This window comes from Theobroma cacao, chromosome 3 (genome assembly GCF_053813885.1).
Source record: "Theobroma cacao isolate CCN51 chromosome 3, ASM5381388v1, whole genome shotgun sequence".
Lineage (NCBI taxonomy): Eukaryota > Viridiplantae > Streptophyta > Magnoliopsida > Malvales > Malvaceae > Theobroma > Theobroma cacao.
In genome coordinates, this window is record NC_142641.1 from 42,197,895 (window position 1) to 42,213,131 (window position 15,237).

Sequence of the window (15,237 nt, forward strand, 5' to 3'; positions counted from 1 at the left end):
ATACAAAAAGTTTCAACCTTCTTGATGTTAGCTTCAAATTTTCGATATCAGTATAGAATTTGAAGATTTTTAATTCTTTTGTACGAGCGCAGAAGTAAAAACTGCTCGACCATTGAGAGAATGATACAATTTGTTTTCCGATGCAAAATTGTTTCGAAAAGGGGGGGGGGGGGGGAGAGAAGAATTGGTTATAAAAGAAGCATACAACAAAAAGAAGAAAGAAAAATAACAACATATTTGCACCTATCTACAATTCTCATGCATTGAAGAGTTTCCGGAAAGGTCCATCCTTCCGGTCCTTTGCAGCTTCTGTTAAAGCAAGGAACCTCTTGAACCCTGTGGTGGCAGCACCACGTCCGAGTGCAGCTGCTCGTGTTAGCACATCCTCTCGAGAAGCTATGAATCCAACTGAAGCAGGGTTCAAAATCGCTGCAACTGTGGTGGTGGGAGGGGCAGGTGGCGTTGCTTGGCTAACTGGTGCAACACTTGAAGGTTGTGAGATTGCCGGTGCTCCTTTGTTGAAATCATCTAATATAGTCTGCTGGTCAGATTTCTTGAGGCCCTGCACATGAAATTTTTTCCAGTTTTCACTTAGAAACCATAAATTTTGAGCCGTGAAATACCTAAATACTTAATTTGCACATCAAAAAATACATCAAAATTACTGTGTTTTAAGATCTAAAACCATATAATGATATCCCCAGCGTCAACCTGACATTCAGCTATAACTGAAATAATGCTCCAAATAAAAGTGTCAATCATTTGAAGTGACAAAGTTAGGATTAACTTCACCTTAAGCTCTAGAATACGCTGGAACTCCATTGGTGTTCCCTCTGGTAGCAATGCACGGTATGTATCCGCAACAGAATCAACAGGAGATAGTATAACCTGTGTAATGATCAAAAGCAAACTTGTATTATAAAAGATAGCCATAACTTGCCAGAATGAAAGCTGACCAGTAATTTGATCACATACCTTCAAAAGTGCTTCAGCTTTGCTCATCTCTCGACTTACAAATTTGGAATATCCAGCAGCACCAGATGTCTGCCAATAGAAGTTAACTTTATCATGTTTTCTGTACCCCTATTTTTTTCTTTTTCTTTGCAAAATAGGATAATAGCAATGACAAAGAAGCTGATGAAGCCATCAAGAATATGGAAACAAATCCATATAATATTGCAAATAACACCAGAGAGGTAACTTCATTAATGATATTCCAAGCCAAAATGGAGCACCAAAATGTTGGGTGGGGGGTAATTTTTACTCCAGAGTGTAGATAAAGTTTCAAGCATAAGTCATATCTTTAGATGGATACCAATTTGTGTCCCAGAGGGCAATGGGACCATAATACAGCAGTGTCCTTTAAATAATAACATGTAAGAGCTATTTGAAGCATAATTTCAGTAATACTGCACACTCCAGAACTGAAAAGTGATGCAACCTTAATGAAAACAGAGATGCAGAACCACGACTCAGGTCAGTAACATTTAAGAGCCATCTGCAGCACAATTTGACAGTCCAATATGTCACATGCAATGACGTTAAATGAAAATTTGATTAACAATAACAGACTGGAAATCACGCTCAACAGGCTTTACCATGTTAATAACAAGTGTTTATTTGAATGCACTAACTCACCTGTTGACCAAGTGAAGGAATTTCCAAAAGAATTGTCTTTACAGCTTGAGTATCTAACAGCATCTGCAATACAATTGCACCATTAACTTATACAGAAGTATAACATCTCTTCAATGCCCTAATATCCATACTGCCATCATCCCGAATTCCATGTTCGTTATCACAATTTATTCAGTCACATTCAAATGTTAATACATGGTCTTTAGAGTTTAGAGGGAACTGCAAAGAAGTTAACAGACCTAGATCACAAACAACTACGTATCAGCACCTCATTTAACGTTCTTTTATACACTAATATTCACCAAAAGTTAATGGATCTAAAGTTTTAGATACAATGGCAACATACATTATGCTTAACCACAAGAATAAAACAATAGAAAAAAGGATAGCAGAGAAACAATAATATGATCAGTACTTGTTGGGCTCCAGTTTCTGATATCTGCTTGCATTTGAATATGTTCATGTAGAACCGTGGGCCAAGCGATGATGCAAGCTGCAAAATAAGAAACAAGCAAATTGAACAACGTATCTATTCACAAAAGTTTATAATTTAACTACGCTACTTGTACTTGGAAATTACAAACTAATAAACCTTGCAGTGTTGTATAATCAAAAAATCAATATTCCAAGCTTGTATTTTCCTGGAATGGATGATAGAGATAAATGCATGCATATACACATGCAAAGTGTTTTTCTACAAAAGATACCAATCATGCAAAAATGCACATTTGCATATGTATATGTACTTATGCAAGCATATTTACAGATAATTTGGTTTCTCAACAAGCTCATTGGAAATAAAAAAGAAAGAGAGAAGAACGAAGCAAATAGTAAGACTAACCGATCTTAAGAAGTATAGTATAAGACCCATTTTTTCCTCTTTATTTACCTTGTCCAAGAAGAACTGGAAGTAAATAGGTGAAAGAAGTCTCCCAAGTACAGGAATGCTGCTGGTAAGGATCATATTTATGCCATTGACATATCTGCAACAAGGACAAAGAGGTTGCTTTTAAAGTTGACTCTGGCCTTGCTGAAATTAAAATCACAAAAGGATGCATCTTACCCTGATTGGTCCCCAACACTTTCAAGGGTACCCCATGGAACACGTGTCATTGCAGCCATTTCAGCATCAAATTTAGTTTCCAGGCCATGCACTAGGGTTACTAAAGATCTTGTTATAACTGCTGAAAATTCATCCTGCAAAATTGCAAGACCTTGTAGAAATCAACAAAAGCATTGTTATAAAATGAATTAGTTATGAAGTAAGCTGTACCTGCACTTCTGACATATCCACCCTGTCTGCAAATTGAGAATCAATGATTTTGGAGACACTTTCAGCCAGTTCACCAGACTGTTGTAAAAGTAAACTTGGGTTACTAAAACTCTACAATCCGTTTTCATCATCAATGGAAGCATGTATATAAGAACATACATAAGTAGGGCAGCATAGTTAACAACAGCCTGCTACAGAACTGAATAATGTTGCTCTGGTGCTATGAAGAGTTGCATGCAGTGAGTTACTCTAAACTCAAGCATAAGTGTGACCAAGATATTGAGTAGTTTAAGGAAAAAAAATGTAACTGATAGATTATAATCCCATTAAATAGTTGAAGGATGAAATCAATACTGATCACTCACACACAAACACCAATAACATACCATAAAGAATGGTTCATAGCACAATAGTATATAATGTACACGTAAAATTATGCACAAGCACTAACATGGAAGTAGCACATTTCACATTTAATAATCAGAGAGAAGCAACGATTCCAGAAACTGACCGTTTTGTGGCAATATTCAGCTGAATTTACAATATAACAGATCACTCTTTCATCCCTGTCAGACGTCTGGAGATGTTGCCCCATAAATGCAAAATAAAAGATTAGCATCTGGCATAGAGACCACTTGATTTCCATAAACACCTTAAGGTTAGTACAGATGAGAATATACCTTTATCTGCCCATCCATACCAGTGGCTGCAGCAACAATCCCTGTACCACCTTTTGGCAGTCTTGCAAAAAGCTTTGTGGCATAGGCTTTGAGGACTCTTTGAAACACCTAAGGATGAAAAAATCATTTAAGCTTTCATTAACCAACCACCTCATTTTTACCATTGTAAATTGTTCTTTTTCTTAAGATTCATTCCACAACTTAATTTTATGCATGTCACTAAATTTGCAATCTCAGTCATATATAAATATTGACAGGCAAGGGTTTAGTGTATACAATAAAATCTACAGGAATTTTCTTTCTACAATAAAATTATGCATGCAATAATTTTGTATCCCTTCATTGCCATGCTACCAATAATCTGTGGGCCCCACAATTACCCATTCTGTTTGGTTCAGTATTTCCAAGTGCAATTTGGTTGGCCTATATGGAACAAACGTTGAGGCAATACAATTAAAAAGCAAAAAGAATAAATTTCACGAACATACCCTGAACAAATTATATAAAGTCTGGCTCTTTGTCAGAGCACTGCATCGCTTTAAGCTCCTCTTGATTATAAGAAACAACTAGGACAAAGAAGGAAATGAAGACCAAGTCAATACAATGAATTTGCTAAATATTTCTCTAACAGAATATCAAGCACAGATCTGCCAATTTGGAATTTGAGTACATAGTTGCTCTCAGAACATCAGTATGTACCCATTGCAGGAAACTAGCAAAGGACATAAAAAATTGATGTGAGATTGACAAAGAAAAATACCTAACATTGTTTACTAAGAAACAATGGCTTAACAGATAAAAGAATATGTAGTAGCTTACCTGCATACTACTGGAAAGAACATTATTCTGACTTCCTTCCTCAACATCCCATGTTTCTTCCTGACATATGAAACAATGATTCCATGAAATATGAGCACCAAAAAGCAACAGAAAATGTTTACTGAAGAATGATTCATATTATGCCTGAACTACCTGAACAAGTTTCTCAAGATTCTCCATCAGTGTCTTTTCTTCTAATTCTATATATACAATTAAGTGAGGCTCAAAGCAGGATGAAATAATCCCATGGAAGTTGAACTGCCAGGAAATGAGTACAGACAATTTTATTAGCAAACTTATAGGATGAAAGCCAAAACTATGATGAAAATAGGAATTTATAACAACATAATGCAGAAGGAAAATATGTTTTTCATGATTTGCTAAATTAGAAAAACCATATGCAAGTACTGTTTCTCAGAACATAAATTCAAAGTGTGAAATTAGAGACTTCTTAGTTATAACATATTCATACTACTACAATGTATAATGTAACAAACCAATCATGAGGAGGCATTACATTAATCCAATTCCAAATAGACATTACCAAGTTACTCCCAGTTTCAATGGGAACAACAAAGACAGCCTAATAAGATGATGCGCATGCTTCGGAATAAAAGTATTTTATAGCCAAAACATGTAGACATCACCAACTTAACAATCTCTAGAGGTCCCCGTTACCTTCCAGTTTACCAAGGAAATGCAAAAGATCTAGGGTGAAGGCAAATTAAAGAAGTGATCAAATAATCCAACTTAAGAGTTTCTGCCATTTGAGCATAGAGTCTACATGTGACTCAGAAGTAGAGCACTGCCAATCCTGTTACTAAACTACAATGAAGAATGCTCTTATAGAAAGTTAAAATGTACCCCAGCTCCAGGTGCAGACAAATCTTTGTTTCCAACCTTTTCCTGTCAACACAAAGTCAGAAGAGAAAATTGATAACATAATTCTGTAATTCTCGAGCAGAAGGATTTATCTCTAACGTAGTGTAGTGATAATTGTGTATAGCATACTTCATTCTCACTTCCTTGATGTGCAGCAAGCTTTTTCTCATACTTCTTTCGAATATCTAAAGCACTTCGACTATTATTCTGCCTGCCAATTTCTTCAATGTCATTTCCAATCTCTCTACTCTGAGTACCACCCCCAAATTTCTCTGCCAATTCATCCTCAAATTCTAAAGTTCTTTGTAGTGCCTGCAATTTCCAAAGCATAAAAACTTCATAAGTAAAATTGGCACACAGCTCACTAATAATGAAGTAGGAAATAGTACTTTACCAAATTACATCAGCTTATAATTATTCCAACAACAGAAAATAAAACCAAAAAATAACACAGTTCCACAGGAATCATCTTTAGAATGAGCTTAACTCTATGTCTTAAACAACAGTCCAAAGGCTGAATAGGCTAAATACTATATGAAAAAGATATTTTAGTACAAACTACGAATAGGCCTTAATACTATATGGTACTGTAAAGAGATGTGATACTGTGTATCATAGGATGAGATTGACAGCCATCAGCAGAACTGTCTCAGAAAAAGAAAAAGGAAAAAAAAACATATGCCGAGGTTTCAAGCATGTCCTCCATCACAAAAAGTAGACAGGAGCTAGTTTAAAATGGCAACTATAATTAAGCCATTTTTTAGAAACAATTACATAACATATATTTTGAGCAAACTAACAACACAATTGCTAGACTTTTGTCCTCTGTAATGTACCCAAAAATATAAAAAACAAAGCGGTGTCAAGCACACTAAGGTAACTACTTCAACTAGGCATTGAACCCTAAAAAAATGCATAACAGTCGAAGACACTTTCTATTGATACTGTAGAGTCAGGAGATTTCTGCAAGTTTCCATTGCTGAAGACCTAGAAAATATGGCTTACCAACAGCAAGGTTGCAACATCAGGCTTCTCTTTCAGGTTGTCAAGGATCCCCTCCAGTTGTTTCCTGGAAGCAAAATCCCACGTAAGACAGTCTAAATCCTGCAGTGGTATAATTCGTTCATTACCCCCCCCCCCCCCCCCCCCCCCCCCCCCCTCTCTTTTTGACAATCCATAATTCATTTGTTGTATTAATTCTGCATGATGTCATGAAGTCCCTTATGTTTAAATATTAGAGTAAGTCAATTTCAGTTGAGCTCCTCAAAAGCAAACTAGGAAGTGAAACTCTTGATAGTATGCACTTAGATGAAGCATTTAGTCACCAACCTTTTTCACAAAAAATATCAACAATAATTATTAATTTAAATAGCTGACAAAAAAAATTATAATTTAAGTAGAAATAGAAATAATACAGATTATATATTACCCACATGTAAAACCAAAGAAAATTGTTTGTTTATTTTTCAACTAAATGGCAAGGACTAATCACAACCAGGGACAGATCAACAAAGCACTACATAGGTTTAGGGGCCAGGCCACTAAGTATATAAACTACCCTTTTTTCATTTTCTTTTTTCAGAAAATACAGTCCTAGTATCATTTTTTGGAGAAAAATTACTATGGTTACTCAAGCACCATTTAAAGAGAAAGAAAAAACTTGCATATAATTGAAACTGTTGCTACAATGATGTAAAGAATGAAGATTATTGAAGTTATGGAACCAACCTAGAAGTATTTTTATTGTATCCCAATATTCCATTAATGATTTATAAGATTTCTGTCCAAAAAATACATACCTTGTCTTCTTACAGAACTGGATACAGAGACGATAAGGGACAAGCCATGACGTAGGAAAGATTTTCCAGATTTCCTCATTTGTTCTCATCCGTCGCTTGATCCATGCATACCTTCGTTCCGTTTTATCCAGTTTAGCTAGTTCTAGTTAGGCAAAAACCATCAAGACTTCAGCACCATTAAAACCAATAGTGAAAGCTTAATGAATAAAGCAAAATTAAAGATTATATTGAAAGGGAGGTTAAAGCCACACAAACCAGCTCCTTCAAAGATCTGTTCATATGAAGTAAGCTCCCTGCTGCAGAAGTTATTTACCAACTCTTCTCTCACAGATGGTTCCAACGCATTGACGACTAAACAAGCATCAGATAAGTGCTGCAGCAAATTAGTCTCTTCGGTCTCCTTGCCAGTTCCTAAGCTGCGATTAAGACCTCAAACTTATAAAATACAACAAATAAAATTTAAAAAATTAATTTAGTGGAAACAGCTATGACTAGGTAAACACAGTGATCATTTGCTTAATTTTTCCTGAGAACTAGCAGAACTTCGGAAGTGTATGTTCTATGTTTTGTTACTTCTATATATACAGAACCTGGTTAATACTATTTTATTCATTCCATGCTTAATAAATATCAAGAATGTGCAATGTCTCAATAAACTATATTGAGGATTAGCTTCTAAATGCACTACCTAAGATTTCATTGCAAAGAAAGAAAGCAATCAAATTTATATATGACATACCTTGAGAAATCAGAGAAGACATGTGATTTCAGTATCTGTTTAATATTCTTAAACTTCTCCCTCAGCTCTGTGATTTTTGGAATATCCCTATAGGCTTCAAAATGACTGCATAACTGGTTTACAGCCTGAAATGCATAATAAATCGAAGTTCTTAAGATGAGGGGATCTTCATAACGCAATGCTAAAGCAATACCAAAGCAAACTTTAAATAAAGGGAAAAAAAAAAGAATTCCTTATATGGAACATAATTAGTATGATTAAATGAAACATGCACAACAATGGAATTTTACTTGGTAGAAATTAAGACAGAAACAAACCATAAAATAACTAGGGACTAAGAGGGCAAGAGAAGTCTGAAGAGAAAAAACCAAAGACAAAAGAAGGAGAGAGAGAGAGAGACTGATAAAAACTAAAGCAACCAATGTCTGTCAAGGTAAAGCATCTCTCAGCAAAAAAGTTTTAAATTGATGCATCTATCCAGTGCCATCACAAAAACTTTTTCCAAAAAAAATTCCCTATACTCTAACAAGTGAAAATTCTTAACATAAGGGATAATTTTTATCCACTGTAGATTTCTAAGAAAAGTCTGAAAGCCTAAGAAAATGTTCAACTCCTCCAAAACATTAAAAACAAAGAGAGAGGGCAAATGTAGTTGAAATAAGCCAAAGCAAAAGCAAAAGGTTCCATGTTTTCTCAACAATAAGGCCACTGATAGATCCAATTAATGCATCAAAGCATGCCAAAACTAGATTCACTAGAACCATAAATCTCAGTCATCTCTTGCACCCATCAATCACCAACCAAAAACCAAAGAAATGAAATAGCTTTGACATCACTAGAAATAGATCACCAATAATATATTTAGCATTTTGATGGTTAAAACACCTCTTAGCTTCTGTAAAGATGGAAAACAAACTATATACTCAGAAATAACATACCTCTAACTGGGCAGCCGCCTCCTTATATTGTCGTTTTGAAGCCATCACTTGAAGTTGCTCAACCGCAGAGACTTCCATGACATGAAAAAGGGTGTTACGGTAAGAATTTATGTAAAAAAGGTGTGCATTTTAATAACTGAGGTCAACCAAAGCTTAGAACCAATATAGTTTTACAGAACCATATTTTACTACTGGTCATAAACTATGTTGCTCAGACTTGGGTACGAGCGTTGGGTGTCAAATGAACACAAATAAAGAAGATCAAAAAGAATGACTAACCTAGCATGGTTAAACGATGAAGAGCTGTAATTGTAGTTGTTATATGCTTCTTAGCAAAGTCCAGCTTCTTGATATCACGGCATATTTCTTGAACCATCATCTCACTTTGCTCAGCTTTTGTTTTTATTTCACGGATTTTATATGTTAGTTCCTGTTAAGACAAAACAAGATGAGTTCAAAAAGAAAGAAGAAAAGGGCCCAAAAGATGTAAAGAAAGGGAGGTGAGGATGAAATTTCATTCCTTTCCAAGTCATTACTATTGGTTCGAAAATGCACAATATTTTCTCAGTCATGCAACTGAAACCTTAAAGAAATGCTTATAGGTAGAAGGATTGATACAACCAATGTTAATGATTTCATCAACAGCATCTGAAATTTCATACAAACTAACCTCCACAGCATGTGTAGCAGCAGCAAGGTCCTCCTTAGCTTTGGTTCCTGAATTACTCTGCAATCAAAGTAGCTTATCATTTGTTACAGTTTCCTCAACTTTCCCAAAGACAAACTACAATATCTCCCAATTGTTATGTTTTGTAAATTTCTTATGACATTTAATTTTCACATAAGTAAGACACAGAACCTCCAAAAACAATAGACATTATAAACGAATAAGAAAGTTTAATGACCTGCTGGCGAACAGCAGCCAATATTCCGGCATCCACTCTACGAATCTCACTTTGTATCTTTTGCATTAGAGGCTCAACACCAGATAAAGAAGCCTCTGAACATCAAACAAAATGCGTGGCATCAGTGCCAGGATAAGATAAATTCTAATCTACTAAACAATTTGCATAACTTCAGGATCGTATCTAAGGCTTAAATTCTAGCAAATCCTGCTGGAAGTTTAACCATTTTAAGATTTTTCAATGCTTTTAAGAGTTACCTGTGGGGAACATCTGGTTGATGTACTCCAGAGTACTCATTTTGTCCATTGCTTCAAAAATTCCGATCCTATCGACCTGGAAGCCATGTAAAAACAATCTTGAGCCAAGTTAAAAAGAGGGATCCAAACTAAAATTGTGAAATGAAAGCAACATCATAAGAGTCTCAAAATTAGACTGAAAAAAATAGAAATGGAGCTGGGAAATTAAAACGAAAATCAGAGGCAATTTGTTAGATCAAGATATACAATGATCTGTGAAGCACTAATTCTTCACTAAAAATCAACTAGAAAACTCGGATAATGAATTGAATACCTAACTGAAAGTTTCTCTATGCAAGCAAAGGAAACTGAAGAAATGAAAGAAAATTTCACTTCCTTACCGGTGCAAATTTTACCGCCGATCTGCCTGACCAACTGAAGAAGAGCCTTTCGCTCGGATAGCTAGGGGCCCATTTTGACTCTTTTTGGGTTTCCCGTTAGGCTTTGGCCTATAATACAAAGAATTGGGTTTCTAATCGACCCAACTTGGAATAAGAGAAACAAGAAGAAAACGGCTAGGGCTAGGATGAGAGTGGGACAGAAAAAAAAAGAAAAGGCAAAATACTTATATGGGCTGGGATTGATTTAGGATTAACTCTTTATAATAATAATAATAATCGGTAATGGCAGCAAGTACGGTAGTCTAAATCCCATTATAATAATTTAAAATTAATTTTTAGATATATTATTATTAATAAAAACTAGATTAATAAATTAAAATTCACTCATAAAAAAGTAATTAAAATTTAAAATCATCTTTAAAACAGTTAATGAATTTTAAACAAGTAATATTAATACATAATTAATAAACAAAAATATATTTAATATTAAAGATTATTATTTATAATGAAATTCATATTTTATAATCATTACTTGAATCCATAATTAATAATAATTTTACAGTCTAAATTTAATTATAAAATATTTTAATCTTATTTAATTGATTTGAAGAATATATAATACTCCACTATCAAAATACTCATCAAAATTTGAAAATGCTAGCCAAGATAACAATTGTAGCCGTTGGTTAGCCTTCAAGGCAGTGTGGAGAAGGTTCCATGTCCCATCATCATATTGATTAAACTCACTAATGATGTCCTTATCGTCTTTATCCTTTAAAATCAATCAGCGTTTCTAACGTCTGAAATTCAAAGATTATAAACCGACAAAAACGAGTGTTACCCAAAAATAAATAACTATATGGGAAAAAAAGTTAAATAGGTTGCTAATCAAATTCATTAATTATTGCATAAATAGTAGTACTATTAATTTTTGCATTGTATGGTCAAATTTAATCAGGATGATGAAACATATAAATAGTGTTTTGACGTTGCCGCATTGATATCATAAAGTTAAAATGGTTTAAAGTATAACTATTCCATAAATTAATGATGTTGAATATTGAATATAAGTTATTTTACTAAGTCAATGTGCGACAATTTTGTTACCAATTGACCTTTATATATATATATATATGTAGTTAACTAGGATGTCTTTAACGTTAAGGATAACTTTAAATTGGATATATGTACAAGACGTTTTTGGATTTCATGCTAATGGTCTATGTAATAGTTCCTACTAAGACACATTTGATATGAACTTATTATCATACATACACATATGTATGAAAGAGGGATATAACCTAAATTTCCTACTCAGGAAAGATAACCAAAGAATTGTTGAAGAAAAAAGAATTAATATTTGTTGATAATGCTAAAGCTTAGCAAACAATTAATTCGATTAAATTGATTATAAGTTAATTTCATTATAGATTTTTATAATTGAATTAACCAAATGTTGTGTAAAAATTAAAACAATAAAAAATTAAATATTAATTGATCAATCAAATTGAATCCATTACTTCAATTGATAATTGAATTAATCGAAATTTTTAAACTCACGTCTCATTTTCTCAATTTCAGTTTCTATACTAATTACAAAGTGGATAAAGTTGAATTTAGAAATCCTAACAATACTATAAGATTAATAACATTAATAATATGTATCGACAAGTATGGTTAAAAAGTTAATTTTTTTTCAATAAACATAAATGAAAACACATTAAAATATACCTACTTATATGCATATAATCCAAAATCGATTAATTCGATTAACAAAAGAATTCAAAATCGAAATTGATCAGTTAATCAATTTAATCGCATTCACTTCCAAATTAATAAAAAAATTGAATTAATGAATCAATCTAATTAATTTTATTCAATTAATTTGATTAATCAAGTTTTATCCGAAAACTACTTACCTCTAAAAAATGTCACAAATTTTATATTTTATAAATTATAAAAGAAAAATTATGCGATTTAATCATAAATTATAAAAGAAAAATTATACGATTTAATCGAATTATACCATTATTTTAGTTATGTAAGAAATTATGTTAAAACCTATGTTAAAATACATATCTTTAGAGTAGACAACCACAGAGCAATAGTAAGCTTCTAACCTCTTCGTTTATCAGTTATCAAGATTATTGACCTGTTGTGTTAAAATCTTGATCATTAGTGTGTTCAAAATCTCATGACAATATTATACGACCCCAATCGCTGAACGACTCAGCCTGACGCCAACCATGGCTTGGCCTAGCAATCAGCATCCACCCGGCCCCATTTCAAGTGACTCAGCCATGTGCTAAGTTAGCGACTCCCGTCGCTTTGTAAATCAAAACACTAGAAAGCTCTACCCAGTGTCACAAGTAGGAAACTGTCTAAAAACGACATTCAGCTGCTTCGATCCAGGAACCGGGGACCCACCTTGCACAAAAAGAAAAGCAACCAGGGAATAAAAACGGTTGGAACCGTTGTCCACAGCTCCAGAGTAAAACTCCCTCGTTTTGCTCTTAAATTTCAGTTTTACCCTCACCATTCTTTCATCATAGAAAACGTTCCATTTCTTGAAGCTTTTCTCCACCGGATCCCGGTCGCAATAGCATAACGTGTATATTTATGCACAAGCTCGTACCTAAACTGTCGTTGATGTAGTACTAACTTGGAATATGAAAATGTTACGTGGTCATAAAATTATGTTAAATAAATATATAACATTAATATTTATTTTGACATGTTAACTTATCACATAATGTAAAAATATGAGTGACGATTTTCAGTAATAGATCTAAGATTTTATATGAGAAGTGATTAAAGAACAATCATATAAGGTTATAGATCGAGTCAATAAATTAATTTGAAAAAAATATTAATCACTTTTAAAATGAAATTAAATTATAACATAAAATTTTATTTACAATTTGAATATAACTTTTCAAAATTATTAATACAAATAGACATAAAGTAGAAAAAAAAAAGTAATATTAAATTTTCACATTAGGCATTGCAAGTTGTGCTCAACATGCTTTAATACTTTCAAATTCATTGAAAACTAAATCCGTATCAATAGTTATAGTAATCACTTTTTACTTATTTAATTTGAAAATATAAAATAAAATTATTGAACACTTTTCTAAATATTTTAATTACATTCTTGTTCAATTTTTCATGTTAACGGATGACATATTGCATATATGCTCAGATCAAATAAACAGATTGTAAGAAAAATCAAAATAAAAAAATTATTCTTTTTAGGCAGTAAAGCAATGTATATTTTACTGCATAGGATCATAATATATAATATACAATAATACAAAATATTTTAGTAATGCTATGCTGAAAGAAAAAGATTTTTAAGAAAAGTACATATTGCACAAATGCTCAAATCAAATTATCATATTGTAATAAAAATCAAAGTAAAAAATTATACTATTTAGGCAATTATAATCTTTAAGCAATTAAGCAATGAAAAAAAAAATCAAAATTTGGGTTTATTCTAAAAGGAAAATGAGTTTACTTTATAAAGAAAAAAAATATTTTCAATTTTAGACAGTTAAGCAATACATCTTTTATTCTATAAGAAAATTTGGGTTTAAAACATCCAAAATTTAATTAAAATGACTTACCACCATGTCAAGTCAAATAGGAGTGGAATACTTATATATTTACACTTTTATACTTATAAAAAAAAACTAAAAATTTATTCCACCCCTCTGTCTCCACCACAAGCAAATTTCATTAACAATATTAACTATTAATTATAAAAACTTATTTTGGTAAAAATAAAAATAAAAAAAGTTAATTTAATACAATAAAACAATAAAATAATTTTAAAAAAATTAATGTATTATGTTAAAATTTTATGTAAGTAAATGTTTCTTTTTTTAATTTTTCATATAGCATGAAAGAAAACTAGAACAAACAGTTTTATTCTAGTAATGATTAATGTTTTCTATCTCATCGTTCACCTTATATCTTGTATTTTGACTATATTGAATAGGATCACATCGTTACACCAAACTTATTGTGGAAATATAAAGAAAATTTTCAATCAGTAGTATATGTTATTAAGACCATGAAGTTGGGTCATGGCTACCATTTATGGTTTAATAACTTTTTTTAAAAATAATTTTGAAAATGATTTCCAATCATATGATGAAAAGAATAATTCTCTTCCATCTTATAAAACTTTTGTTATTATTATTTTAAGATTAAAATCTTAAAACTTTAATTGAGATTAGTAAATTTTAACATTTTAATTGTTATCAATTTAAAAAAAGGGGATTTTGTTATTTTTTTCTTCAAACAAAATATCATTATTAAATAATATTGGATAAGATTTTACGAGAATTTAACAAATAACTTGTTATTTTATAATAGAACTTATCTTGAAAATTATTTACTTAATTTTTTCATCTAAATGACAAAAATGAATGTGTTACTTCTACATTTATTATTTTAAAAATAAAAAAATACTGTATTTAATTTCCTTACAAACTATTGAATAATATTTTCAATGGTCACTGGTTGACTTTTATAATTTTTTGGTCAAATAGATCAAATACTTATACGCAAGTATTTAATAAATATTTATAATACATAAAAATGTGACCAATCATTTTCATAATCAACTTTGATATCTATAGTGACAAAAAATTATCTTTTTTTTTATTCTCTACTAATAATAAAAGAAATTATGAACTAAGAACAACAATTTAAAAAATTATAAGCAAATACAAGAGAAATGTGATCACATTTTTGGTCTAATTAAAATCAAACAAAAATCTCAATTTTCGGGACAGCGGGAAGCAATGGCAGGGGCAATCCCGAAATTAATGGCAAAAGAGAGGGCCAATCCGGAGTGAGAGACCTGATTGAGTGATTATACAAAAAGCACACGCGTAAATATCTATCGGAGTCCAGCTAT

General features: G+C 32.0%; 1 protein-coding gene across 3 annotated transcripts; it reads right to left on the reverse strand.

The window, feature by feature from the left end:
• Position 1: 1 nt before the first annotated feature.
• HIT1 (Membrane trafficking VPS53 family protein) lies at positions 2-10,451 on the reverse strand. Of its 3 annotated transcripts, none has more exons than XM_018117613.2 (25): positions 10,311-10,451; positions 9,931-10,006; positions 9,674-9,768; positions 9,439-9,495; positions 9,048-9,198; positions 8,769-8,839; positions 7,831-7,955; positions 7,347-7,507; positions 7,092-7,233; positions 6,298-6,361; positions 5,422-5,604; positions 5,275-5,316; positions 4,564-4,668; positions 4,411-4,470; positions 4,080-4,157; positions 3,592-3,699; positions 3,423-3,488; positions 2,912-2,989; positions 2,702-2,835; positions 2,528-2,621; positions 2,054-2,131; positions 1,639-1,701; positions 976-1,044; positions 793-888; positions 2-562 (listed from the first exon to the last, which is right to left on the reverse strand). In XM_018117613.2, exons 2-25 carry the CDS (start codon positions 9,977-9,979, stop codon positions 257-259), a joined length of 2,475 nt encoding a protein of 824 aa, XP_017973102.2. In that variant the 5' UTR covers positions 9,980-10,006; positions 10,311-10,451; the 3' UTR covers positions 2-256. The 3 variants fall into 3 exon arrangements, with proteins under 3 accessions (XP_017973102.2, XP_007039607.3, XP_007039609.3); XM_007039545.3 differs by having other exon boundaries at positions 10,244-10,327; XM_007039547.3 differs by having other exon boundaries at positions 10,249-10,313.
• Positions 10,452-15,237: the final 4,786 nt, after the last annotated feature.

Excerpts from the sequence above, each read along its gene's own strand:
- HIT1 (XM_018117613.2), bottom strand. The coding sequence starts at position 9,979 with ATGGACAAAATGAGTACTCTGGAGTACATCAACCAGATGTTCCCCACA. Across the intron at positions 7,508-7,830 it reads GTCTTCTCTGATTTCTCAAG|CTTAGGAACTGGCAAGGAGA; the intron begins GTATGTCATATA and ends TCTTAATCGCAG. Across the intron at positions 3,489-3,591 it reads GTATGGATGGGCAGATAAAG|ACGTCTGACAGGGATGAAAG; the intron begins GTATATTCTCAT and ends CAACATCTCCAG.